Source organism: Tenrec ecaudatus, chromosome 17 (genome assembly GCF_050624435.1).
Source record: "Tenrec ecaudatus isolate mTenEca1 chromosome 17, mTenEca1.hap1, whole genome shotgun sequence".
NCBI classification, from domain to species: Eukaryota; Metazoa; Chordata; class Mammalia; order Afrosoricida; family Tenrecidae; genus Tenrec; species Tenrec ecaudatus.
Genome location: NC_134546.1, coordinates 18845555 through 18873336, shown reverse-complemented (window position 1 = coordinate 18873336; position 27782 = coordinate 18845555). Strand labels below are relative to the sequence as shown.

The following is a 27782-nucleotide window of genomic DNA, read 5'->3' as shown; positions in this document are numbered from 1 at the left end:
GCCCCTTTGAAGTCAGAGGTGAGAAGCTACAGCCACACATTGTTACATATACAGTGCATAAATTCACCCTTATAAAGTATACCAGTCAGTCATTTTTAGTATTCTCAGTGTTATGTAACCAGCATTTTCTAATTTGAAAACATTTTTGATATCCCCCAAAAGAAATGTCACTCTCATGTGACATTCACAGTCACTCTCCATTCTAGACCCTAGGAACCACTAATTTACTGTTCTAAGTCTATACATCTGCCCAATCTGGCCACTTAACATAAGTATTACTAAGATATGTGGCCTTGTGTGACAGGCTTCTTTCACTTATAATATTTTCCAGGAGTACTAGGCTGTAGCCTCAAAGAGCACTTGATCCCATTTTATGGCAGAATAGCACTGTACTGTATATACATGTATATACAGATACATGTATGTGCTTACACATATGCGTGCACAAATATACGTATATGTCTATACATTTGTTTGATAAATTTGTATCATTTTAACACAATTTTTAATTTGTAAAACTTTAGAAGTCATCTAATCAGATTCCCCACTTTATAAATAAAGAAATTGAAGTCTATGAACCTTTTTAAAAGCACTGGTATTACCTTCAAAAGGAGCCCTAGTGGCATAGTGGATTACATATTTAGCAGCTAACCTCAAGGTCAGCAGTTCAAAACTACCAATCCTGCAAGACAACGAAGAGATTTTCTATTCCCATAAAGAGTTACAATAACAGGGGGGAAGGTGGAGTGAGAAAGGGGGAACCGATCACAGTGATTGATGAATAATCCCCCCTGCCCCAGAGGGATAAACAACAGAAAGGTGGGTGAAGGGAAACAGTGGTTGGTGTAAGATATGAAAACATTAATAATGTATAATTTATTAAGGGGTCATGACGGTGGGAAGGGGGAAGGGAGGGAAAGGAGAGGAGCTGATACCAAGAGTTCAAAGAGAAAGTAAATGTCTAGAAAATGATGATGGCAACATATGTACAAATATGCTCAACACAATTGATGTATGGAATGTTACAAGAGCTGTAAAGCCACCAATAAAGTTATTTCAAAAATAAAAAGAGTTACAATATCAGAAACCCACAGGGGTGGTTCTACCCTGTCCTACAGGGCCAAAATGAGTTAGAATCAACTTGACGGTAGTGATTATTTTTTGAGTTTCACTATTGTTAAGTGTAATTAATCAAATGTATATTGAACATTTTCTATTTATTTGGCATTTTGCTGCTACTAGGAATTCATAGCTCATTTTTTCTGAAGAAAAAGAATATGGTGGAAAGAATTCTGGCAGAACTGATAGGCAAAAGTTTCAATGCTATAGCTTTTTTTTCAATGCTATATCTTGTACTTAACAGTAAAAGTTAACCATAAACAAACAGAGGTTGAAAATCTACTTTTTAATTTCTTTTCCTTTAATTTCTTTTAATTTCTTTTCTTTGGAATTTCTGTGCTACTTAATTACACCAGGTACTTAGACAAGCTTCCCAAACTATGGTAGAGCCAACCCTGACCAAGTGAGCAGAGCTAACACTACCAATAATATAAACATCCTGAAGCAAAAAAGGAAATGGGTGGAAACCTAGCAAGTAAACCCTGTGAGTCAATTAGTGGTGTTGTAGCAATGTTAATTTCCTAAAGTACTTTTGTAACTTTTCTCTCAATCTAAAATTATTTCCAAATAAAACACATTTTAAAAATACAACATTTCAAAGGTCAGGAGAAGGATGGAGTCAATTTGATTCCCGGCTGTTCCAGTCAGTGAGGTCCACATGTATCGTTGCTTGTTACATTGTTGCTAAAAGGTATTTTGATGTTAGTCGGAATCCAACTATTTCAAGAGGTAACATGTAACCAATAGTTGATGATCTTGAAGGAGGAGGTCCAGGCTGCAATGAAGGCCCTGATGATAAACGAGCCTCCAGGCCTGGACAGACAGACGTCTCAACAAGTGGAGGTAAGGCTGAAAGTGCTTGCTTATCTATGACAGTTAACTAGTCAACTGACTAGAAGGGATCCGTGTTTATGCCCAATCCAAAGAAAAGCGATCCAAAAGAGTAGGGAAATTATTGAATAACATCTTTAATATCACTCACAAGTAAGGTTTTGTGAATGATATTTCAAAAATGGTTACAGCAGTATGTACGCCGGAAGCTGCAAGATTCAAAGAGATTGAGGAGCAAGAGGAATCACTACTGATGTCAGAGATCTTGAATGAAAGCAAAGAATATCAGAAAGGCCTTTCCCCGGGTTTTGTTGACTAAGCAAAGGCATGATGTTGTATGGATCCCAACAAATTATAGATATCATTGTGAAGAATGGGATTCCCACACACCTACTGGTGCTTATATAGAACACGTACAGAGACGAGGGGCAGCATTCAAACAGAACAAAAACATACTAGATGGGTTCAAATCAAGTAAGATTTCCCTCAGGGTTGTATCCTTTCACCATACTTATCCAATCTTTATGGTAAGCAAATAATTCACAAAGCTGAGCGGAGAGAAGAAGGTGGATCAGGAGTAGCGGAGAGTTCATCAACAACCTGGCTGCTGAAAGCAGGGGACTCAAAGGACTAGCTGACTAAATCACAAATCTGCAGAATAGACCACACCTCACAATCAAGAAAACAAAAATCCTCACAAATGTCCCAATAATATGACATAGGGAAAAAAGATTGAAATTATCAAAGATTTTATTTTGCAAGCATCCACCATCAATGCCCATGGGAATGGTAGTTAGGAAATCAAGCATAGTGCATGAGACAAATCTGCTGCCAAAGGTTAAAAGCAAAGATGTCACTTCAAAGACTAAGGTGTTCCTCACCGAAGCCATGGTATTTCCAATTGCCTCGTATGCATAGGAAAGCTAGAAATAAAAAATAAAAGAAGAATTGATGCCTTTGATTTATTACATTGGTGAAGAATAATAAATATACCACGAACTACCAGAAGAATAAACAAATCTGTCTCATAAACAGAGTCTGAAAGGGAACAACAAGTGATCTAAAAATCGGTGGAGAGGAGGGTGTAGGAGGTCTGGTAGGGCTTGATCAAGGGTAATGTAACCGAGAGGTATACTGAAACCCAAATGAAGGTTGAGGATGATTGTGGGACAAGAGGAAAGTAAAAGGAAATAGAGGAAAGAACTAGGAGGCAAAGGACATTTATAGAGGTCTCAATACAAGTGTGTACATATGTAAATATATTTATAGATGATGATGGTGAAATAGATCTATGTACATATATTTATAGGTTTAGTATTAAGGTAGCAGGTAGACATTGGGCCTCCACTCAAGTACTCCCTCAATGCAAGAACACTTTGTTCTATTAAACTAGCATTCCATGATGCTCACCTTCCCGACACAATCACTGAAGACAAAGCAAGTGCATAAGCAAATGTGGTGAAGAAAGCTGATGGTACCCAGCTATCAAAAGAGATCACATCTGGGTTCTTAAAGGCTTGAAGGTAAACAAGCAGCCATATAGCTCAGAAGCAACAAAGCCCACTTGAAAGAAGCATACCAGCTGTGTTATCATGAGGTGTCAAAGGGATCAGTTATCAGACATTAAAGAACAAAAAATAATATCATTGTGAATGAGGGGGAGTACAGACTGGGGACCCAAAGCCCATCTGTTCACAATTGGACATCCTCTTACATAATGGTCTCAAGGAGGAGACGAGCCAGTCAGAGTACAGTGTAGCAATGATGAAACATACAACTTTCCTCTAATTCTTTAATGCTTCTTCCCCTCACCTCCGCCCCACTATCATGATCCCAATTCTACCTTATAGATCCAGCTAGACCAGAGGATGTGCACTGGTACAGACAGGAACTGGAAACACAGGGACTCTAGGACAGATGATCCCTTCAGGACTAGTGGTGAGAGTGGCGATACTGGGAAGATGGAGGGAAGGTGGAGTAGAAAGGGAGAGCTGCTTACAATGACCTACATATAATCCCCTCTCTGGGGACAGACAACAGAAAAGTGGGTGATGAGAGACATCAGACAGTGTAAGACATGACAAAATAAAAATAATTTATAAATTATCAAGGGTTCATGGGGGCGGGTGATGATGGAAGGGAAAAATGAGGAGCTGATACCAAGGGCTCAAGTAGAAAGCTAATGTTTTGAGAATGAGGATGGCAACAAATGTACAAATGTGCTTGACATACAATGGATGGATGGATGGATTGTGAAAAGAGTTGTATGAGCCCCCAATAAAGTGATTTAAATAAATAGAGTCCAAATGCTTCATAGAATGATGAGAATTTGTCTCCAGCACTTTGGACATGTTATCCAGAGAGACCAGGTCCTGGAGAAGGACATCATGCTTGGCAAAGTAGAGGGTCAGTGAAAAAGAAAATTAGCCATCACTGGGATTGTGAGGATGGTACAGGACAGGCAGTGTGTCACATTCTGCTGTATGTAGGGTCACTATGAGTCACGCCTGACTGACGGGCCCTAAGAACAACATGGAAACAAGAATGCCCTGAAAAGGTAACTGAGCAAGTTGTCCTCTGAAAGGCACAGAAGCAGGAGACGAAGAGCGAGACTCTGAGAAAAGTAAAATGTACGCTTATTTTAAGTATAAAATGGATACTCATCAAATCGCCACAAAACGCTAGTGCGTGCAGACGTTTACAGACCTGAAGGATGAACTGACTTTCCAGTCTGAGCAATGGAGTGGAAATGAAGGAAACAGAGAATGTGTGAGGTCCGAGCCAGAGGAGAGACAAAGACCAAAAACAGCAACATCCTTCAGTATTGGCAGCAACAAGGTAGAGTGATCCTTGGACATGGATCTCAAGAACGGGGAAATCCAAACTGACCTCTGGGTTGAAACTTTAAATACAGTATATACTCATGTACAAGCCAAGATTTTTTTTTAACTTTTTATTCGGGACTCATACAACTCTTATCACAATCCACACATACATCAATTGTGTAGAGCACATCTGTACATTCATTGCCCTCATCATTTTCAAAGCATTTGTTCTCCACTTAAGCCCTTTGTATCAGGTCCTCTTTTTTCCCCCCTCCCTCCCCGCTCCCTCCTCCTCATGAACCCTTGATAATTTATAAATTATTATTTTGTCATACCTTGCCCTGTACAATAGCTCCCTTTACCCCCTTTTCTGTTGTCCATCCCCCAGGAAGGAGGTCACATGTAGATCCTTGTAATCGGTTCCCTCTTTCCAACCCACTCACCCTCTACCCTCCCAGTATCGCAACTCACACCCCTGGTCCTGAAGGGATCATCCGCCCTGGATTCCCTGTGTGTCCAGCTCCTATCTGCACCAGTGTACAACCTCTGCTCTATCCAGACTTGCAAGGTAGAATATGGATCATGGTAGTTGGGTGGGGGGGAGGGGGAGGAAGCATTTAGGAACTGGAGGAAAGCTGTATTCTTCATCGGTGCTATGTCGCACCCTGACTGACTCATCTCCTCCCCTAGACCTCTCTGCAAGGGGTCTCCAGTTTTTCAGGACATTTTTTTATGCTGTTTTTGTGGTAAAAGTAGGTGCCTGGGCTGATATTCGCAATGGCTTATACTCAAGTATATAGGGCACATTAAAATTGCACCTTTAAAAAGACAAACACAAAAAAGTAATAAATAAATGAAACACATTTCCAAGTTTGAAATTTTGCTATTTTGACCACATTTTGAGAAATGACTCTGTATGGCTTACGTATAATAATTTTCTCTTTTTTTATAGTTTTAGTAGGGACTCATACAACTCTTATCACAATCCATACATACATCAATTGTGTAGAGCACATCTGTACATTCTTTGCCCTCATCATTCTGAAAACATTTGCTCTCCACTTAAGCCCCTGGCATCTGCTCCTCAGTTTTCCCCCTCCCTCCCCACTCCCCCCTTCCTCATGAACCCTTGATAATTTATAAATTATGATTTTGTCATATCTTGCCCTGCCCGATGTCTCCCTTCACCCACTTTTCTGTTGTCCATCCCCCAGGGAGGAGGTCACATGTAGATCCTTGTAATTGGTTCCCCCTTTCCAACCCACCCTCCCTCTACCCTCCCAGTATCCCCACTCACACCCCTGGTCCTGAAGGAATCATCTGTCCTGGATTCCCTGTGTTTCTGGTTCCTATCTGTACCAGTGTGCATCCTCTGGTCTAGCCAGACTTGCAAGGTAGAATTGGGATTATGATAGTGGGGGGGGGGCGGGCGGAGAGCATTTAGGAACTAGAGGAAAATTGTATTTTTCCCTATCACAATTTTCATAGGTGCCCTTGGGTGCCACAACTGGTTTGGCACTCAACTACTAGTCAAACGGTTAGTGGTCTTGGGGACCCAGGCCAAGTACCATAGAACACTGGGGCATCGGATCCCAGATGTTCAAGGCTCACACCCATGCTCCTAAGGCCACGTCAGAGGGATCCGATGTGGAAACCCCACTAGGTGAACCAGACTCTACCTCAAACATACCTGAAACCTGAAGACTTAAGACTGAAAATTCATGGAGTTTGAAGAAGATCACTATACCAAGAGTAGTGAACTGTCGGTAGGCGAACAAACATTAACTTAGTACATCAATGCCCTATTTGCTATATTAAGATGTATATTATTCCATATAACCCCCTCCCTGGGGGATGGACAACAGAAAAGTTGGTGAAGGGAGATGTCAGACAGTGTAAGATATGACAAAATAATAGTAAGTTATAAATTATTAAGGGTTCAATGGTGCACAGGGAGGGAAGGGGAAAAATGAGGAGCTGATAGCAAGGGCTTAAGTAGAAAGCAAATGTTTGGAGAATGATGAGGGCAACAAATGTACAAATGTGCTTGACACAATGGATGAATAAATGGATTGTGATAAGAGTTATACAAGTCCCCAATAAAATATTTTTTAAAAGATAAATATTATTCTGGCAAACCTGTGATAGACATTGTCAGTGAACACTATTATAAAATTTGCCTGGCAACCATCTCCCATTGTTTATATAAACATGTCCAGTCATTCTGTTTAAATTTATTCTGTACAAATGAATAACTCAGGTATTGTGATACGCAGTTAACCTACACTGATCCAATATCCTTACTCAACAGTGTTTTAAAAATTAGTACCAGGGGCTAATCAACAACAATATTAATTGAAGATCTTTATGCCCCAAGGAGATGATCAAGAAGACTCTTTACCATAAATTAGCAAGGAAGTCTCTGAGGGGTGCCAAATGCAGATAAAAACAAAACAAAACATAGATCCTGGAATGGATTTGGGACTCACACTATATCCTAGCTCCAATTAAGAACAATTAGCTCTTACATCATGACCCTGCTCCATACTCACCCTCAGGAAGGGAACCAGAGGATATAGGTGCTATAGCAAAGTGTGATGAAAAAATTACATGGTGCCTGGTTATCGGATACAATAGTATCTGGGGTCTTAAAGGCTTGTTTCCAAACAAGCCGCCATGTAAGTGAGATGTCAATTAAGCCCACATGGAAGAAGCACACCAACATCCATGACCCAAGGACTACAAATCATAAAATCCAAAGCCAAAGGCGGGAATAGTATCAGAACCTAAATTGTGACATTCTGGTTTACAGACAGCTATGGAGGACAGTGGAAACCCACGATACATTTGCAAGATCTACACAGGAAACAGGTGATTTCCCTCTATTCATAGTGGAGGGATGGGAATAAAGTGGTTACCAGAGAGCATTGGAGAGATGATAATAAGAAATCAAAATGATAAACCTGATTTGAATGGTTAAAACCTTGTCACTTGAACCCTACTGTTAAATGTTGGGCTTGGTCTAGTTTTCCACATTTTCTGTGTGTGTGTGTGTGTGTGTGTGTGTGTGTGTGTTTTCTTATTGGGGTTTATCTCTTAAGTATATTATCATTGAAGTAGTAGCTCTCTTGAATTTTTGTTATATGTCTTCCCGTTGTTTTGGTATATGAAACCCAGGATTGATGAGCCTATAGAGCAGGGGTACTCAACCTGTGGGTCACGACCCCTTTAGGGGTCGAACGACCCTTTCACAGGGGTCACCCGATTCATAACAGTAGCAAAATTACAGTGATGAAGTAGCAATGAAGATAATTTATGGGGAGGGGGGAAAAAAGAGAAAAGAATTTATGGTTGGGGGGTCACCACCACATGAGGAACTGTCTGAAGGGCCGTGGCATTAGGAAGGTTGAGACTCACTGCTCTAGAGACAACAAGTAGACTAATGGTTGCGGGGGGGGGGGGGTTGGAGTGGGGGAGGGGAGGTACAGGGGAGCTGACATCAATGAGTTCAAGGAGGAAGAGAAGATTTTGAAACTGACTGTGGTAGCAACAGTGCTTGATGTGACTGAACTATAGAATGATATGATATCTGTATTAGCTCCCAATAAAATGGTTTTGAAAAAAAACAAATGGTTGGTGGCACAAACTCACCCCAAGGCACTTTGAAAGACAGCTCCCCAAAGGTCACACCCGTGAAAACTGTGCAGAGGCACGGTGTCACCGTGAGTCAAAATCAACTCAGTGGCAACTTACAACGGAACGTTATAATTTTCATAGTAAAGATTACCAATGGTTGGGAATCTCGAAACCAACTCTTGCAGTGTGCTTATCTCCAACAGCCATAACAAGAACACAAGGCAACGAATGAAGAGCTGGTGCTAAAGCACCACACAGCACGTTCTGTGATAGAAAAAAGATACCAACACTCAGGCGCCAGTAAAGGTCCACGAGTACAAGGGGGCCTCACAGAGATCATGAAAAAATGAACTGAAAAGATCGTGGAATCTTTCCATGAACTTTTGGACGCCCCCCTGTAATAGAACTTGAACTATAAGATGGCAAAAACTGGACCAAACCAATGGAATCAACACGCAATGAGATCATCACTTAACGAAGCTCTGCTAGAGTCCATTGTTATGTGCCTGGAAGAAAGGGCTACCATTAAGGATGTGTTGGATCCGTTCTGGTACATACCCAGATTTCAAGTCAGTTATCCGCAAACAGTTTGTCGCATCCAGTCCCACTTTTCCATTCCGGACCACACACGATATGAATGGGGAGAGCAGAGGAGAAATTCGGTTCAAGGCTACTTCCGGGGACATTTTAACTTGACTTGCCAGTCGCCACTGGAAGAGAAGCGAAGGACGGTGATCAGAGCACACAGAGTATCATGAAAATTGGCACAGCACACAGAAGTTTGTCTTGCTTTCATAAATAATTTGTTTCCTATTTTTATTGCAGTCTCCTCCAGTGATTCTCTCCTGTTACTCAGCTGTTTGCGACATGGACTACACCAGGGCTTCTCAGAAACACAGGAAACTCTTGAAATTCAACTCCCATTCCTTTCCAAACCTAGTTTCTACACTGTCACGTTCCACTCAAAGCTATCCTTCTGTATCTTATAACCGACAAGGTCTACTTTAGTTAGGGCTAACACAGAAACACAAAGACCATTCGATCAAGACACCTTCCCTTTGTGTCCCCACAGGTATAAGAACTAGATTGCTAATATTATATAAAACTCAAGAGCAAACATAAAAGAGCCCTGGGAGCTTAATGGATTACATGTTGGGCTGTTAACCACAAGGCTTTCTACCTACCTCCATAAAGAGTTACAGTCTTGGAAACCCGCAGGGGCAGTTCTACCCTGTCCTAGCTGTCCTAGGAGTCAGAATATACTTGGTGATAGTGAAGAAATTCTTTTTCTGATATTCTTCTCTTAATAATTATCTCTTCATAAAAGACTCAAAAACTCACTGCCATCAGTGTTGATTCCAATCCATAGCACCCTGGTTGTGTTGTGGGTTATGAGTTGGGCTACTATCCACAAGGTCAGCAGTTTGAAACCACTAGCTCTTCTGATGGAGAAAGATGAGGCTTTCTACTCCCATAAAGATTTGCAGTCTCAGAAACCCACAGGGGCAGTTTTACTCTGTCCTATAATGTTGCTGTGACAGATGCTCCTTCATAGTACATTAGAATGCCCTGCTTCTGGGGCTCTCTTCGCTGCAGGAGATATGACTTAAGTCCCTAATGTTGGACAGAAGTACTTCACCCACACAAAGCACTCAGTAAACAGACAGTTGAGAGGTATTCAGATCCAGAAAGAAGATAACATGCTTGGAAATTTTCAAAAGATTATAGTAATCCTGAAGAATAAATGTAGCAAAATTCTACAATTAAATCATGAACCGCACATGGGCTGCTAAGAGCAAGGTTGGCAGTTTGAAACCATCAGCTGCTCTGCAGGATAAAGACTTGGGCTTTCTACTTCTGTAAACAGTTAGTTTCGGAAACCCACAGGGGCAGTTCTATCCTGCCCTACAGAGTCGAGATGAGTCGTCATCAATTTTATGGCAGTGAGTTTACCCAGATATTATGAAGCGACACAGGTAAAACAATCTTACTTTAATTAGTCTTTGACATTAAGGCACTAATAAAATACAAAGACAAATGTAAAACCAATAAATCATCACTAAATCACTTAGAAATGCATGGGCTTGGAGGGGAAGTGTGTGACTTGCCCTTAATAGGTCTCTAAATTAAAGTCATTGCTCTCCGAGATGAATAAGTCAATTGAAAGGATCATCTTCTTCCTCAAACTGAAAGATAATCCCACATCAAAAGCATATTGACCTCCAGCAAGCCACAATTATAAGTCAGTGATGTAATGATTTTCGTTTTCATTTACAAGGGAGCTTCAACAAGTCCATGGAAAGATGGAATTGAATAACAGAGTTTTCCTATGAACTTTTTGATGTACCTTAGTATTATGCCACCTGAGTGTTTAGATGTCCTTGCTAAAAATAAATGTTGAAAATAATTTGTCGTTTCAGATAGTCATAAAGGAGGAAACTGCAATGACATTTCAAAGAATAAGAATGAAATATTGACGCTCGCTATTGATGGCACTTACAAGTATTCTGGGGGTGAGTGGGGGTGGTAAAGTCTGAGTCACAGGCTCCCCTTCTGACTAGTACACCAATGGCATTTCCTCCACCATCCCAATATACCATCACAAAGTAGGGTGAAAACCTAATGCACTGTATTATGAAGCATAAAAATGATGTATTTTTAAAGAACTTCCACAGACATTCTTATAAGCCAAAACAACTAAACCCATTGCCATCAAGTCAATTTTGACCTCTGAGTCAGAATTGTAGGCAGCCTCATCTTTCTCCTAAGGACCCATTGACAAGTTTGAACTGCCGACCTTTTGATTAGCAGTCCAATGTTTAATCCACTATGGCCTAACCCACAGTCCCACGAGGGCTCCTTACAGTATTACACAGTATTATACCCACTGCCATCAAATCAATTCCATAGGGACCCTATTTAGGGTTTCCAAGCCTGTAAATCTTTACAAGAGCAAGCAGTCTCTTTCTCCCTCAGAGCAGCTGGCAAGTTCGCAGTCTGTCACTCACTTCACGGTGCCAGCAGGACCCCTTTATATTACTACCCAAACCAAAGCCTACTGCCATTGAGTCATCTGCCTCGTCGTCGCCTCCGAAGTCTGATAGATCCACCTGAAACCTTCTATCGCGATTCCAACCTTTCTCCCACAGAAAAGCTGGTGGGTTTCACCTGGACCGGCAACTAGCAGCCCACCGACTAGCCCCCAGGACCCCCAGGGCACAAGCTTGGGTTTTAAGACAGGTGGTTGGAGTTTCTAATTTACAGGTAATAAGAATTGTTGTTGCGTACCAGCGAGTCAATTCCAACTCACAGCACCCAGGTAAGGTAAGGTAAGGTAAGGTAAGGTAAGGTAAGGTAAGGTAAGACAACTGCCCCATATGGTTTCCAAGGAAGCAGAAAGACAAGGCTGCCTGCTCTCATAAAGACTTACAAAGCCTGAAAAACGTCCATAGAGTTACCATGAGTCGGAATCGACTTAGCAGTGATGGGTCTAGGCTTTGGCATCTTTACTAAGGCAAACTGCGACATCTTTTTCATACAGAACAGCTACCAACCACTGACTTTTCTATTCCCAGCTGAGAGTGGAACTCCTGTGTCACCAGGGCTTCTTGGATAATATAGGTAATGTTGTAATTTGTCTTTGAAAAAATAGTAATCGTTTGAATCCAATTTTTGTCCTATTTTGCAACATTTCCAACTTTATTTCTATCTACAATGTCATAATGCACAAAGGATGCTTATCCAGATAACATACAAAACACATAAAAAGCAAAGATATCTCACACATTACAAAATTATTTCCACGATGTTACTATTTTACCTATCATTTCTTAAAATAAAAATAATAAAAAATGTTAATCCGGTCCTGAATATCTACTATCCTGGCATTTCACTTATATTCTCCCAAGTAGCAAGGTTTCCCGGTTCATAGTACTGTTCCCATTTTACAGATAGGTCAGCAAGATTCAGTCACTTGTTCAGGGTCACACATACAGCAAGCCGAGGTTCAGAGTTTAAATCTAGATCTCTCTCAAATTCCTCTGCAATTTATTTTCCTTTCAAATAAAGCAATAACTGATTAGCGAGGAGAAACCATCAAGAGACATTTACTTTGTAGTTCTTTTTGAGGTTTGTTTTGTGGGGTGGTGGTTTCATTTTGGTTTTTAACTGTACATCTTGGGAATTTTGAACAGATGTAAAGCCACGAATTCAAACTGATGGCCACTTCACAGCCCAAAGCAAAAAGATTACTGTTGAAGGTAGCCTGAGGGATTTACGCGTCAAACACTAACAGGAACAAACCTGTTGGCTGACGCTAAACAACTGTGTAAGAAGGGTATCAAAACCAAAACCCAAACTCACGGCCATTGAGTTGATGCCAACTGATAGCGACCCTATAGGACAGGGGAGAGTGCCCCTGTGAGTCTCCAAGACTGTAACTTTTTGAGGGAGTAGATCAGCCCCGTCTTTCTGCCACAGAAGGGCTGGAGATTTCGAACTGCTGATCTTGAGGAACACATCCCAATGCATAACCATGGGGACTACGTGGTATTTTAATTGAGCAACTGTCAAGCTCTTGGAATGACACCCAGAGAATGATCCTCTTGTTTCCATAACAACCATACTACTATTTTGACAGTGCAACATTTCATGCCTTAAAATCAGCTTCAACCCTAAGATGCTGTGACTTCTCTAAAGGAAAGGGAAAAAAACTTAGACTCTGAAGTCGGAGGTCATTGCCAAAGCTGATGGTCCTTCGGTGCCTTGAACCCAGGGCCTGGACAAGGAACCTCCACTAGTATTAACTTCTACACATTGTAGCACTATAATAAATCCCAGATAGACAAGATTTACACATGACTAGACGCCTTTGAATGTTAGTGGTACAATTTATATTTCCTTGTTTTGAAGTATTACACAATGAAAACTGAGAAACACAATTTTTAGAGAGATGCTGCCCAAAATAGTCACATACGGTACGTTTGAGGTCTGGGAAATCCAAAGACGTCTAAAACACCATTGAAATTCTTGTAATTAGATAAGATGACAAACACGGAAACAAGTGCCCCACTGACGTCATGGAACGGAAAGGGGTAGTGTCCTGCTGCGTCACTTCAACGTCATACAACGCACGAAGGGAAGGCACACTGGGGAAATAATTTCTGCAAGGAGCACCATCCAAGAGAGATTAAGTCTAAATCGGCACGGACCAAAAAATGGCCAACGCGGGGCAATGGTCATCAGTGGGACACTCCCCCTTTCTCCCAAATTGTATGAACCCCTTCATCAGCCAGAAGCTGGAGGAGCCAGCGAGTAATCAGGGACTAGGAAGGAGCCAGCTGTGTGGAGAGAAGGCGCTGGCCTTTGGGGCTGGTTTCCAAGGGAGCAGCGTGATGGGGGTGAGCAGAACATCTTTGGCACAGGGGGGCCTTCTCTACAGGAAGAGGAGGCGAGCCCTCTGGCTGTATTTAAACCACGATCCTCAGCACCAGCTGGGCGACTCAGGATCCAACCGCCCCGCACCAGCCCCAGTCCAGGTACCTGGAACTTCGTTCGGTAACCGGTGACTACGTGGGTTACAGGTTACCCGAGCGCGCCCCTGACAGACACGCCGACCTGCGCGCGCACCGCGGGCCGGATGCGTGCGCACGCCCGACGTCGCGCCCCGCCCCCTCGGCGGCCCCGGAGCTGGCAACGTGCACGCCCCCGCGCCACGCCGGGCCCGCTGTGGGGAAGAGGCGTCCCGGCCGCGCCTGAAAGTTCGGTTTCCGCGCCCACCCCGGGGGTGGCGAGGGGCGCAGGTCCTGAAATACCTGCAGGACTCTCTAACGTGAGGCGGGGGGCGGAGGCCATCCCCGGAAGCACAAGGGCAGTTCGTGGGCGGGGGCGTTTCGGGCATTCAGGTGGGCGCCCCGGGTCGACGTCCGAAAGGCCCGCCTCGGTAGCGAGGGTTCGGAGCGGCGTCCGTGGTTACGGGGTCGGGCAAAGGGCGAAGGTCAGCGTCCAGGTCGGAGCGCACCACCCGGGTTAAGCATGACCGCGTCTGGGGACCCCGGGAAGCGGTGGCAGGAGGAGGTGGCGGCGGTGGTAGTGGTGGGCTCCTGCATGACCGACCTGGTCAGGTTAGTCCGGGGCAGCGAAGCAGGTCTGGGGCTCAGGGGGGCGGGCGGAAGTGCTGTTTGCTACGTTGGCACTTTGGGCTTTGGGGATGGCGAGTGTTCGTTTCTGGTGTGAGCTACAGCCTGCCTTGGAGCTGAATTTGAGTCCGTAAAGTGATTTTCAGGAGGGGTGGCAGCCAGGTCAGGATCATTCTTGCTATAAACACCTTCGGAGACCCACCCCTCTTTTCTTGATCAGCATACTGACCCCTTCCCCTGACTAGTCGAGGGACTCTCCACGTTATTTTACGTGATTTTCCACGCCCTCTTCTGTCGAATGGACCCACCTGACAAGGTTGTTGGGAGAACGAAATGAAGTCAAAGGTTTCCGAGTGAGAGATTATGCACCGGAAGCTTATCTCAAGTGAAGAGAGGTCAAAGCGGATCAAGTCGGCTTGCACGTTACTGAGAGTTGGGATTCCTGTCATCATTTTTGGATTCTATTTTAATATTATGGTAGCCTTGGATTGCTTTATAGCAACCCACGTGTGAACCAAATTTTTTAAAATTATATTTGCAACCACAAAATAGATGACACATGCTAAATGAAAGTAGTTCTTAAGCTGGTGAAATGGATGAGTTGACTGTTCCAGTTTATCTTTTCTTCAAACCTGAAGGTGGCTTTCCCCCTGAATATGAAAGTATCTCCTTTAAAAGGAAAAATAAGATGATCCAAAAAATTGTAAAGAAACGCCTACCTATCAGAATACCTCTGTTTAATAGTTTAGGGAAGAGCTCTTCGGAAATCTTCTGATTCATACTTGATTATGCTATTTTTACATTATGAAAATAAAAATAATCATGCTGCAGTTAGGGCATCATCTGACTCAACTATAGCAGTGAATCTAGAAGAAAGCAAAAAGGTCACGAGACAAATAAGCCGCCAAACCCTCCTGTACTTCACGGGGGGAAAAAAAATTAGTGTCCATATCTTTACATGACCAACTTAATCTTGCTTTTTAAAAATTGTTTATAGGAGAGGTCATTTAGTTTGCAAACCCAGCTTAGAAAGAAAAGGGTTACGGCTTTACTGAAAGTGCCTGCAGCCCATAGCTTAAGGACTCCTAAGGCCTCACTGTCGTACAACTTAACAATAGCAATTAGTCTTTTCATGGAAAGGTAATGTAGTACTTAATTAAGTTTCATTTTAGAAATAGTCTTATCCAAAGTATTTGAAACAAAATTTTAGTTGCATAAAGGAATAATAGCCCTTCGGAAAGCTAAATGATTAATTCTTTGAAGAATCCATGTAGCTAAGTTTTACAGCACTTTTTACTGTATTTTTAATCTTTCTGCTATATTTATTTACAAAGATAAAAGCAAAGAGATTTATTGGAGATTCGAAACAGTTCAAATAGGGGATACATCTGTTCTCACAAAATGAAATCAAATGCTTCAAAACAGGGGAGTATTTATGGGTAAAATCAAGAATTAAAAGCACAGCATTCTTCTTGGAAGCCAGAGGCAGGACAGCTTGAAGTGGGGGAAAGGGAGCTTTACAGTGATTCGTTGGAAACACAAATATGGGTTCACATTGGTTAGGTTAAGTATGTGACTAAAGGGTATTTACAGGGTGATCACAAGGTAATTACATATCTTAAAACATTTCCTGGAGACTAGTGAGGAAATTTCTATGTCAAGGGTCCATGTCAAGCCCCGTGTTCAGATGGTTCTTTCCATGTCTTTAAATTCACAGAGAAAAACATTTACTTGATGATGTGCTTTAAATCTAAGGATTTGAAAGTTGCGAGGAAGTCCTTTGATGTGTACTTTAAGCTTTCACCTGTAATTCATAAATCATACAATTCAGTAGTTTAAACACATTAGAAAGAGTTGTACAATCATTATCACAATAAATTTTAGAACATTTGCTGCTTCTTGTACACATTATTATTAGCTCCCTATTTTCCCCTAATCTCCCATGACATAACCCCAAGAAATTAGCAGTCATTTACTGTGTCGATTTATCTATCTTGAATTTCACATAAAGAAAAACACCCACCAAAACAGCAACAATAACAAAGTAAAACCTCAATTGAAAAGAAAACAAGAAAATGCAAACTGTAACAAATTTAAAGTGGGTGAAAAGGAGAACAAATGATAAGGTAATAATTGTAGCTACATCTGTATCACCGATAAGCAAGGTTATTCACTTCCCCGGTCAGTGGCCAGAAGGAATTCACCAGAGGCCTGATCCTCATGGGGACCCTGCAGGGCAATTTTGGGCTTTCTCTGTTTCCCTTTCCAGAGGCTCTGGGGAAAGAAAACCTGTTTCCTTGTCTTTTCCAGTGTCTAGAAGCCCACCCTCCCATCGTCAAAGCCAGCACTGGCCATTCGAGTCTTTCTCTTATTGATTCACTCTCTTCACTCTTCTGCTGTCCTCTTCCACGTTATAAGGATTACATTGTGTCCACCAAGGTAACTTAAGGTAAAAAATCACATTATGAAGTCAGCTAATTAGCCCTCTTCATTCCCCGTTAACCATGTAAGGTAACATTCACAGGTTCCAGGGGTTTGGATGTGGACCCCAGCCCATGTGATCCCATGTATGTCAGCGTGGTACTGTGCTTCACAGGGTTTTTAATGACGTACTTTTCACAAAAAGCACCTGGCCTTTCTTCCAAGGCGAGACCTCCAACCTTTTAGTTAGCCACTCAGTGTACTGTTTGTGCCACCAGGGTACAATTTGAGGGACCATTATCCTGCCAACTACCAGTGATGACCCATAGCGAACAAGAAAACAACTCAGAGCTGTAAGCAGCTTTGCAGTCCACCAAGCCACCCTCCACTTGTTACAGATGCAGTACTAAAGGTTAAAGGAATCCCCAGTTCACACGGCCATTCAGTGGTGTAGTGACGGCTGGGACTCGGGGCTCCTAGTCCTTCTCTTTCCGTGAAGCCTCCCTGCCTCTCACACTGAGGGCACAGCAGGCTGAGCACCGGGCTGCGGACTGCAAGGCCAGCCTTTCAACCGTACCAGCCACTCTGCAGGAGAAAGATGGACAGCCTCAGAAACGCTGACAACCCTGGCTACTCCTGTAAAGAGCTACAGTCTTGGAAACTCGCTCAGTCGAAAGGGACTCAATGGCAGTGAGAGTTTTTACTTCTCACTCGGTCTAGTATTAATTTCCATTTTTTAACCTGCAGTTCACTTGAGAACCTGTAGCCTTTGCATTCATGAAGTGTCTGTAAGTCAATAAAAAGCAATGAAGTATTTGGCATTTTCAGGTCTAAAGATAGTGTCATCATCCAGGTTCCTCATTTTATTACTAAAAATAACTATAGCCTGGACACTCATGTCAGCATTTCACAAATCATATTAAAACCACCTCAGTCCTAGGGCTCCTTGTCTTCCTTTCACCCCTCTTCCACCACTGAATCTGCCCCTCCCCGCCAAACCCTTATTCTACTTGCTGTTTCTATAGCAGCAGTTCTCAACTTGTGGATCGCAACCCCTTTGGGGGTCGAACAACCCTTTCACAGGGGTTGCCTAAGACCATCAGAAAACATATCCTATTTTATTATATCATATTTTATTTATGATTAATGGTCTTAGGAACCAAGACACCGCTCCTCTATCCATCTCCTAGCAGGTCTGCCCACATGCAGATACACCCTGCGTGAAGACTGTTACCCATGCTACACCAGGCTTCAAGACAAAATTTCATTTATTTGTTGTTAGAAATAAACATTTCAGGATGGACAACAGAAAAGTGGGTGAAGGGAGACATCAGACAGTGTAAGATATGACAAAATAATCATAAATTATCAAGGGGGAGGGGAGAAAATGAGCTGATATCAAGTAGAAAGCAAATGTTTTGAGAATGATGAGGGCAACAAATGTACAAATGTGCTTGACACGATGGATGGATGGATTATGATAAGAGTTGTACGAGCCCCAAATAAAATGATTTTAAAAAGAAATATTTCACAATAGATAATTACACATTGTTTTTGTGATTCATCATTATGCTTTAATTTTGTTCAATTTGTAACACTGAAAATACATCCTGCATATCAGATTATTGACATGATGATTCATAACAGCAAAATTACAGTTATGAAGTTGCAATGAAAATAACTTTATGGTTGGGGGTCCCCACCACATGAGGAACTGTATGAAAGGGTCCCAGCATTAGGAAGGTTGGGAACCACTGCTCTATGGGTTTATCAATCCTCCCCACCTGTTTGTTTAATCATTATTCATTCCTTCATCCACACCCATTTGTGAAGTTCCATTTTACAAAGATAAGAGAAACTAAGCCTATACTTTTGGAAAACAGTCCAAATTTCTTCCTAAGGAAGACTTCCAAGTTTTTTTTAGATATTAAGTACATAGGATAGCATATGCAAAGGTCCTGAGGCAGAAGGTTCCTGTTGGGTTAAATGAAAATAAATTATCCAGTGTGGCTGACAGAAAAAGAAATTGGTAATTAAAGGACACCAGGATCACACTATGAATTATAGGAGAACCTTTTGAAAGGTTTGAGCAGAGGAGAAACACCATCTGACATATTTTAATTGAATCACTCCAGGAACTGTGTGATTACTGAAGAGAAGAAAGGGCAGAAATGAGATCAGTTCAGAGTCAGGGTTTTCGAGGAGCCAGAGGTCGACAGTTACCCCAAGTTTGACAACCTCTGCAACTGGAGAAGGGAGTTGACCTTTGCTGAGGCACAGAAAATTGTAAGCAGGGTGGGAGAAGCACAGAATCAAATGCTCAGGGTAGACCTGTGCGGTTTGGGGAGCCGATCACACATCCAAAAGGAGAGGTCAGATAGATGAGTTGAGAGTTCAGGAAAGCAGTCCATCCTAAAGATATAAATATGGGCATTATCAGTGCACAGATGGTATTTAAAGCTGGGAGACAGGGTGAGATCATTGTGGGTCTTAACTTCTAGGACTCTCCCAACATTAGAGGATACATTTTTCTCATAATTTATTTCCTGCCTGTCCCAATCTCTCTGAATCCCCAAAACTTGCTTTCAGACAAACTTAATACAAACCTATGTTTACATTTCCATGGCAGTAGACTATACTGTGATATCAACTACAACTTGATGTTATTCTTATATGTGCTGCCAATTAAAAAGTGATAGTTTGAGAGATTAAGGTTCATCTTTATCCAAGCATTTAAATTTAATCCTTGGCAAGTCAAGGAAGCATTGCTTAGTTCTCTAGAAATGTTAACCAGATAGTGGAGTAAGTGAATTTAGAAGCCTTTAGATCAAAAGTAGATGAAGTACTGAACGAGATTACTTTTCCCCCCCATTGGCCTAAATTTTATACTGTTTGATATACTGTAGTATCTTTTAAGCAGTATCCCCCACAGAAATTCTTTTATCTTAGAACAGAACATTTCTTTAGCAGCCATATTATCAGGAACGTAAAACCCAAAGAAAGTTACTTATTGGTTACTGGTTTTGTTTTTAATTAATATTTTGCTAAATATGTTTCTGTGTCAACTGTATTCCTTAATATGAAAAGATTATTGATGGGAAGTATGCTGACTTTGGTCCTTTTGATGTAAATATATATAAAAAATAAATTCCATATAACAAAGTAAGAGCTCCTGTCTGCCATTACTAGACAATCCTTTGTCAGTTATTTGTAGCCTCTTATGTCACTTCTTGAGAGAGCAAAATAAGATAGGCATTGTGATTGCAAACTGGAACAAAATGAAAACCAGTATTTTGATTACCTGCATATCATATTAAAATACTGGGACTGCTAGGAACGCTGCAATGAACAAAGCATGGTCACTGCTCTTGAAGGGCATCTAGGTGAAGCAATAAGGCAGACCAAATTCATCACTGGAGTGTGATGTGGTAGTAGTGCCTGACGTTTCTCTGTGAACACAAGGAATATTTCCTAAAGCAAGTCTTTAAAAATAATCAGGTACCTGCCAATGGAGCAGAAAAGGGGATGGAGAACGTGCTTGCCAACTAAAGTAACAGACAGGGCCAAGTCACGAATGTGGGTTTAGGCTGGGTTTTCTAGAGAAGCAAAACCAACGACACATATATGTAAATAGGTCACATATTTGTATAAGAGTTTAGACCAGTCTGGTTCAAGTCCTTTAGTTAGATGTTGAGGTGGAGGCTTCTCCTGGCTCACACAGCTGCCAGGACTAAAGACACCGGAAGACAAAGCAGGAAGACCATAGACTCATGGGCACAGGAGCAGATGAATCCCAGGGCAGCGAGCAAGTCAGCCTCGTGGCTTTTCCTGACTCATGTAACTGCCAGGGCTGATGGACCAAGAAGCAGGAAGATGAGCCAGGTAGCAAGTCAAGTTCATGGCTACAGAGTCAATAGAATCCCAGGTTGGCAGCAATATGGTGGCTTTTTGAGCCAGGATCCAGACCAGCAGGAAGACAGTTTCTGCACAGTGTCAGTTTATATTAGAGTAAGCCACTCCCCATTGAAACTTAATTCCAGTTCCATCAGGGCTGTGACCTGATGAAGGGGGTTGCACTCCACCTTAATCTTCCCACTCAGAGCAGGACCCATCGTGGAGTTGGTTGTACTATATTAGATTGCATCATAGAGAAGTCTCCAATTGCCAAATTGAGAATCCTGGTCCAGCCAAGTTGACATAAAATATAACTCACAATGGGTTAGGAATCCTGGTAGCTTAGTGGTTCTGTGTTACGCTGTTAACCACAAAGTCAGAAGTTTGAAACCCAAGGCAAAAGAAGAAGCGTTCTACTCAACAAGTTCCAGTGTTGGAAGCCACAGGGGCAGTCCTACCCTGTCTATAGATGCTGTGAGTCAGAATCAACTCTGGGCCGTGAGTTTGTTTTGGGAATCCCAGTGGGTGTGCATGGTATGTGATAAGGGAAGCAATCACTGGGTCTGCAGAACATTAGACGTGGTGATGAAAGGCCTCGTTGGCCACGATCGAGGAGTTGGGAGCCAGTTGAGAGCTCTGTACATAGGAATGATATGAAGAGATATCTCTCTTACATGTCAAAGCAGATGTCAAAGAGCATGAATGCAGACAAGGAGACTCATTCAAAAGATAAAGCAATAGTCCTCACAAGAATTGATAGAGCATGAAGTAGTCACTGTGGGCATAAGAACACTCAAACTCACTGCCATCGATTCAACTCTGATTCATAGTGACTGCACGACAAACCAGAAGTGCCCTGTGGGTTTCCAAGACTGACTCTTTACAGGAGTCGAAAGCCCATCATGGGGATAAGAGATCATAAAATATTTAAGAGGTAAAATAGTTGGAAACATCTATTAAATAAAATGCTGTAGGGTCGCTATGTGTCAAAATCGACTTGATGGCAGAGAGCTTGGTTCGGGTGTTTGTTTAGGTAAGATGAACCTAAATCCAGCATTTACTCTGTGGTCTTTGGTGAGCAAACACTGATGCTGAGCAGTACGTTTTTCCACAGTGACAAGACAAGGCAGAGTCCTCAGAACCCACTTAGGGAAGAAAAGAATTCCATAATATTTTTTAAGGGGAGGGGGGTGGAGAAAGTTGTAAAATAAGCTTTATCAATAAGTAAAAGGTGGTCAAAATGTTTTCAGGAAAAAGGGTAATTTTCAAAACCCTTCTGTGAAAAATAAAGAAAAAAGGATCATTTTGACCTTTTACTCTATAGACTCCTACTTCTCTAATTTTTTTTATCATAATGTCTTCTTGTATCATTTGTATAACTGAAAAATAGTCCAGTAAAATAGAGTGCCTTGCGTTCGTTCTTGTGGTGGTTAGCTGTCATCCCTCCAGTTCCAACCCAGAGAGAGCAGGACATCAGGCAGTCAAGCACCGTGCTCACAGTTGTCCGATCTCGGCCCCTCTTGTTAAAGATGATCTTGTTTGCTGCCCCTCTGCTTGACCAAGCATGACATCCTTTCCCAGGACCGGGCCCCTCCTGATAACATGTGCAAGCACGTGAGACGATGCCTCATTCTCACTTCTAAAGAACACGCTGATGGTACTTCTTCCGAGACAGATTGTTGGTTTTCCTGCAGTCCATGGTACTTCCAATATTCTTCACCAGCACCATAATGCAAATACTTCACATTTTCTCTGGTCTCCCGTATGTATTGTCCAGCTCTCCCAAGCACGTGAGGCGATTGAAAACACCGTGGCTCGGGTCAGCCCACCTCGTCCTCAAGGTGACATCTTTGCTCAAACACGGTAAAGAGGCCTTTGGCAGATTTTGATGTCTGGACTGCCTGCCGTTTCACGGCTGTTGACTACAGAGCCAAGAAAAATGAAATCCCTCCGACTTTCCTCACTTGATCATGCTATTGCTTATCGGTCCAGTGATGACGATTTTTGTTTTCTTTACATTGAGGTAGAATCCCTACCAAAGGCTAGTCTTTGCTCATCATCAGTAACTGCTTCGAGTTCTCTACACTTTCATCAAGCAAGGCTGTGTCATCTGTATAGCACCTGTCTGTCTGTCTGTCGGCTTCTGTGTTGCTGTGTGCTTTGCCACCGGTATTTCAAATGATCAGCAGGATCACATGGGGTGGACAGGTGTCAGCCTTGCTTCCAGACTAACCCTAACTGTGCCTCAGTCCTCAGGCAGACCACTTCTGAAAAAGGGGACACTGAAAAGCTTGTGAACAGCAGAGGAGCACACAGTGGATACTAAATAATTTTTTAAAAAATTAAATTGCATGTCAAATTTGAGAAAAAAAAAAAACACTGGTACTCTTTCATGATTGTAATGGAGGTTTAAACCAGTGGCAAATTTAGCTCAAGAAACAGGCAACTATTTGTTGGAGACAATGAGTTTACTATTAGAAGACACTTAAGTATAAAACAAAATGCCAAAATATGAAACAGAAGCTTGTATACATATATCAATACTCTTTTAAAAACCAAAGCGACACAGTTCAACACCCACATCACAAAGATACTTACATGAATGGTGTTTTCAAGGATTTAAACAATGACTGTGGACTTGGAGACTTGCATCGCAGGAAAGAACCTTGAGTCCATGTTGGACTGTTCTCTGTGCATTTTTTAGTACCATTTAAAAAAAATCATTTTATTGGGTGCTTATACAATTCTTATCACTATCCATACATGCGTCCATTGTGTCAGGCGCATATGTACATTTGTTGCCATCATCATTCTCAAAACATTTGCCTTCCACTTGAGCCCTTAATATCAGCTGCTCGTTTTCTTTTTTTTTTGTTTTATTAGGGGCTCATACAACTCTTATCACAATCCATACATACATCAATTGTGCAGAGCACATCTGTACATTCGTTTCCCTCATTTTCAAAGCATCTGCTCTCCACTCAAGCCCTTGACATCAGGTCCTCTTTTTATTGCTGTGTAGCTTAAATACAGAAAACACAAGGCTTGGAAAGATAAGTGATTTACTCCCAGCCACTACCCAGTTATGACTGAAGCCCAGATTAACACTTACGTTTTTTATAACATCTTAAAGCTTTTTATTTATTGGCTCTGTTGTGAAGTTTTTTGCAATATATCAGAAGGTTAACATATACGAAGAGGCTTAAAAAAATTCATGGAAATACTTTATTATTATCTTTCAGTTCTACTGTCCCACATACTTTCTGAAGCCCTCTCAAATTTGCAAGAGTTAAGGATATTAAAAATGCTACCAGGAACCATTTGCTTTAAAAAAAGAAAGCACCATTATATCTCAAAGGATATAATATTCTCCTTTAGAATTAATTTTTATAAACTAGAAAATTTTGACCTATTATTTTAATTAAAACTTGTGCATAAAATTAAGGCAATCCTCAAGTGTCACCTTCTCAACCTTAGTTAAAAATAAATTCACAATTCAGGTATGGAAGTGAATTTACCCCCAAGGTTCAATCGTAAGTCAAACAATAGGGTTTTTAGGGAAACAGTAGCGCCTGGGAGAGACTGGGGCACTTGATGTCCAGAGGGCGGCATTTTCCAAGGACAAAATTCAGAAGGCAGAAGAGTTAGGAAAGAGACAAGGTAAGGCTGAAGTGAGATAAGCGATGCTTCATTGTGAGGCTAGCCATCAATGACGTGAAACAATGTGTATGCATGATTGAGTGGAAACTGGTCTGCGCTGCTTTTAACACTAAAGCCTATCAGTGCAGTTCATCTGATTGTTTCTCCTTTCGCAAAAGTTTATTCTTAAATGTACAGCAGCTTCAAGACAACCCTTCATTCTAACTATAGGTGGCAACGTGTTATAGCAGGGAATCCAGACGTTTATACAGGAATAGAATCGAGGGTCTTCCTTGCCTCAATCACCAAGAACAGCTTAACTTTTGCCAGATTTCCTAATTCCACCTGTAGCCAGGGACCCTTCCGTGGCCTTCACTTTTCGTTCCTCGAGTGTCTTCTGCCCTTTCTGTTGCTGCTGGAAAGCCTTAGCTTCCTTGGTCTGCTGCTTGGTTGTTTCAGGGCTGCCCCTTGCCCCCTTCACGGCCCGGCATGGTGCCTACAGCCCCTTCCCCAGACCTCTCATTTGGTTTCTTGAATGGTACTTCCATGTGTATTGATTATGGAGGCAAGTAAAATGAAATCCTTCCATTTTTTCTGCATTTATCATGATGGTGAGGATTTTTGTTTTCTGTACACTGAGTTGTAATCTATACCCAAGACTGTCCTTTAACCTTCCATCAGTAACTGTTTCTAGTCTGCTTCCAGTATTATCTGCACCCTCTACTCCTGAAGCCACTTTCTCCCTATAGCCCAGCACTGTATCACATCGTGTTCTGCTATAATTCATAAAGTTTCCAGTGGCTAATCTTTCACAAGTGAACCACCTATTTATTCTTCATAGTCTCTGAGTCTGGACACCCCGCTGAAACATATCCACCATGGGTAACCCTGCTGGTATTTGAAATACCAGTGGACAGCTTCCAGTATCACAGCCATCCATAAGTCCCCACAGTGTGAGAAGTTGATAGTCAAATGGTGGATATAGTTCATCCAAAACTCAGTGATGTATATTAAAAGGGGAGGTAGCAGTCATACCAGTAGTAGCTTCACCTGAACCATCTCAATGGAATAATGACCAGAGTCAATCTAAAAAATGTTCTTGACTTCCGGTCAAGATGGCACCAAGCTGGACTGGAGGATGTATACTGGTACAGGTGGGAACTGGAAACACAGGAATACCGGACAGATGATCCCTTCAGGTCCAGTGGTAAGAGGGGTGATACCGGGAGGGTGGAGGGAAGGTGGGGTAGAAAGGGGGAACCAATTACCAGGAGGTCGGTGAACAGAAAAGTGGGTGAAGGGAGACGTTGGACAGTGTAAGAGACGACAAAATAATGACTTGAAAAATGTTCAAGGGTTCATGAGGGAGGGGGAACGGAGGGAGGAAAAAAAATGAGCTGAGTCCAGGGGCTCAAGTGGAAAGCAGATGTTTTGAGAATGATGATGGCAACAAATGTGCAAATGTGCCTCACACATGGATGGATGTATGGATTGTGATAAGCAGTGTACGAGCCCCCAATAAAATGATTTAAAATTTCTTTTCCCATGAGGAGGAGGTCATATATGCCTCTACTTTCTAACTTTAAAAAAACAACTGTCATTCACTCTCTGCCCCCACCCCAACTCCCTACTTTTCTGAGTTCATTAATTCATGATACTGGCCACACAACTCCCAGACCGTGCTTACAGTTGCCTGGTTTGTGGAGCAGGGTAAGGCTCAGGATGGTGATCAATAGGCTACAGGTCGGCTGCAGGAAGCATAGAGGCAAAGTCCCTGTGCAGTGCTAAACCAGTGCTCCCAGCCCTTCTCAACCCAGGAGGCCTCTCTCCACCCTGAGGGCGGACAGTTAGACACTTGTACTCACAAGTCTGCCCGTTTCAAAGTGAGGCACTCCCACCCGTGTAGAAACTAACCAATCCCCGCTTGATAGGCCACAGATCTGTTATTTGCATCATAGGCTACAACTCACATCATCTGTGTAGTGAATTGACCAATTCAACTGGTATTTTACAGGCTACAGCCCCAAACCAGACAAAAGTGCTAAACCCAAGATGTTTGCGACTTACCCAGGAGATGGCAACCGACCTTGACAGAAGCAATAAACCCTCTGTGGTAGAAAGCTCTGGGGCAAAGGTGTACATACCTCTCGGGGTATCTAGGGCAGTTTGCTCAAACATATTCCAAAGAATCACGCAAAAAGCCACAGAGCATAACTTTCCTCACCACAAAGTAGTCCTTAACGCTGACGTGAGTCCTCATGTGCTTTAATATGCTCTATTAACAGCCGGTGACATTTGGTTCTAATTGCCCATATCCTGCCGCTTGCATTCTGCCCTTCATTTAGGTTTATCTTATTTTAAAACTTTGTTTTCAGTTTTCGTCAACGCCTTTCTTGATTTCTGGAACTTTTCCTTCTTGCCCTTCCACATTTCATTTCTGTTTCTTGCAGCCTCGTTAAACCACCCACTCTATTGTCTTGCCCATTGAGCCTCTTCTTTCTATTGCAGTGTGTGCTATAAATGTAGGGTGTCTCTTCATTTTAGCCCTCCGTACACAAAGACTGTTGATGCCAACTCCCGGCAACCTCCCGTGTTTCAAAGCAGAGCTGTGCCATGGGGGTTGGAGCTGTAATCTTTTTGTTGTTGTTTGGGAGGTTTTTGGTGATCTTTATCATCACAGCAGATCGCCAGACCTTTCTTAAGTAGCACCACTGAGTGCGTGTGAGCCTCTCACTTGCGCAGGCGCTTCATGTTTGCGGCCACCTTATGTTCTTTTACTTGAGTTACTGACTCTGTGCCAGAGATTTGTAAGTGTAAGTGTCAGGGGAAGCCAGCCTCTAACACATCATTACGGGTCCGGTAGGCACCATTGTACAGCGATAATAAGTAAAGATCATAGCAAGGTTATAGAGAGCATGAGAGATAGAAGAGAAATATTGAAATAAATGGAGTCAGACACGATTCATGGTAGCATGCTCACCTCAGCCTCGTTTGGTGGTCCACGTGGAGGGAGAGAATCTTTAATGCTAGCCCAGGCTTTTATATTCTCTGGGGACATGCAAGCCCCCTAATTACAGGTGAGGACATACGTCACAGGAAGGGGCTGTTCTATAGGTAATACAGTAATGAGAGGGGGTGGTCTAGGGACATACATGCAATAGGAAGAGGAGGATTGGGGGTATACATGTGACAAGATGGGCGGATCCTAGATTCAGATGGCAGCCTAACCTTAGTCATCCTTGGGCAGGTTTGACCTCTCTGGGGTCTCCTACAAGGAAAC

General features: G+C 42.3%; 2 protein-coding genes across 2 annotated transcripts in view; one reads left to right on the top strand and one right to left on the bottom strand.

Annotated features, from left to right (window-relative positions):
* Window positions 1-14089, bottom strand: part of BABAM2 (BRISC and BRCA1 A complex member 2) — a 547594-nt gene extending 533505 nt beyond the window's left edge. The window contains exons 1-2 of the mRNA XM_075535418.1: window positions 13953-14089; window positions 8970-9121 (exon numbers count right to left, since the gene is read on the bottom strand). Coding sequence (XP_075391533.1) covers window positions 8970-9097 — 128 coding nt within the window. The 5' untranslated portion in view covers window positions 9098-9121; window positions 13953-14089. The remainder of the gene's footprint in view (window positions 1-8969; window positions 9122-13952) is intronic.
* A 246-nt stretch (window positions 14090-14335) lies between these two features.
* Window positions 14336-27782, top strand: part of RBKS (ribokinase) — a 121989-nt gene continuing 108542 nt past the window's right edge. The window contains exon 1 of the mRNA XM_075535501.1: window positions 14336-14533. Coding sequence (XP_075391616.1) covers window positions 14445-14533 — 89 coding nt within the window. The 5' untranslated portion in view covers window positions 14336-14444. The remainder of the gene's footprint in view (window positions 14534-27782) is intronic.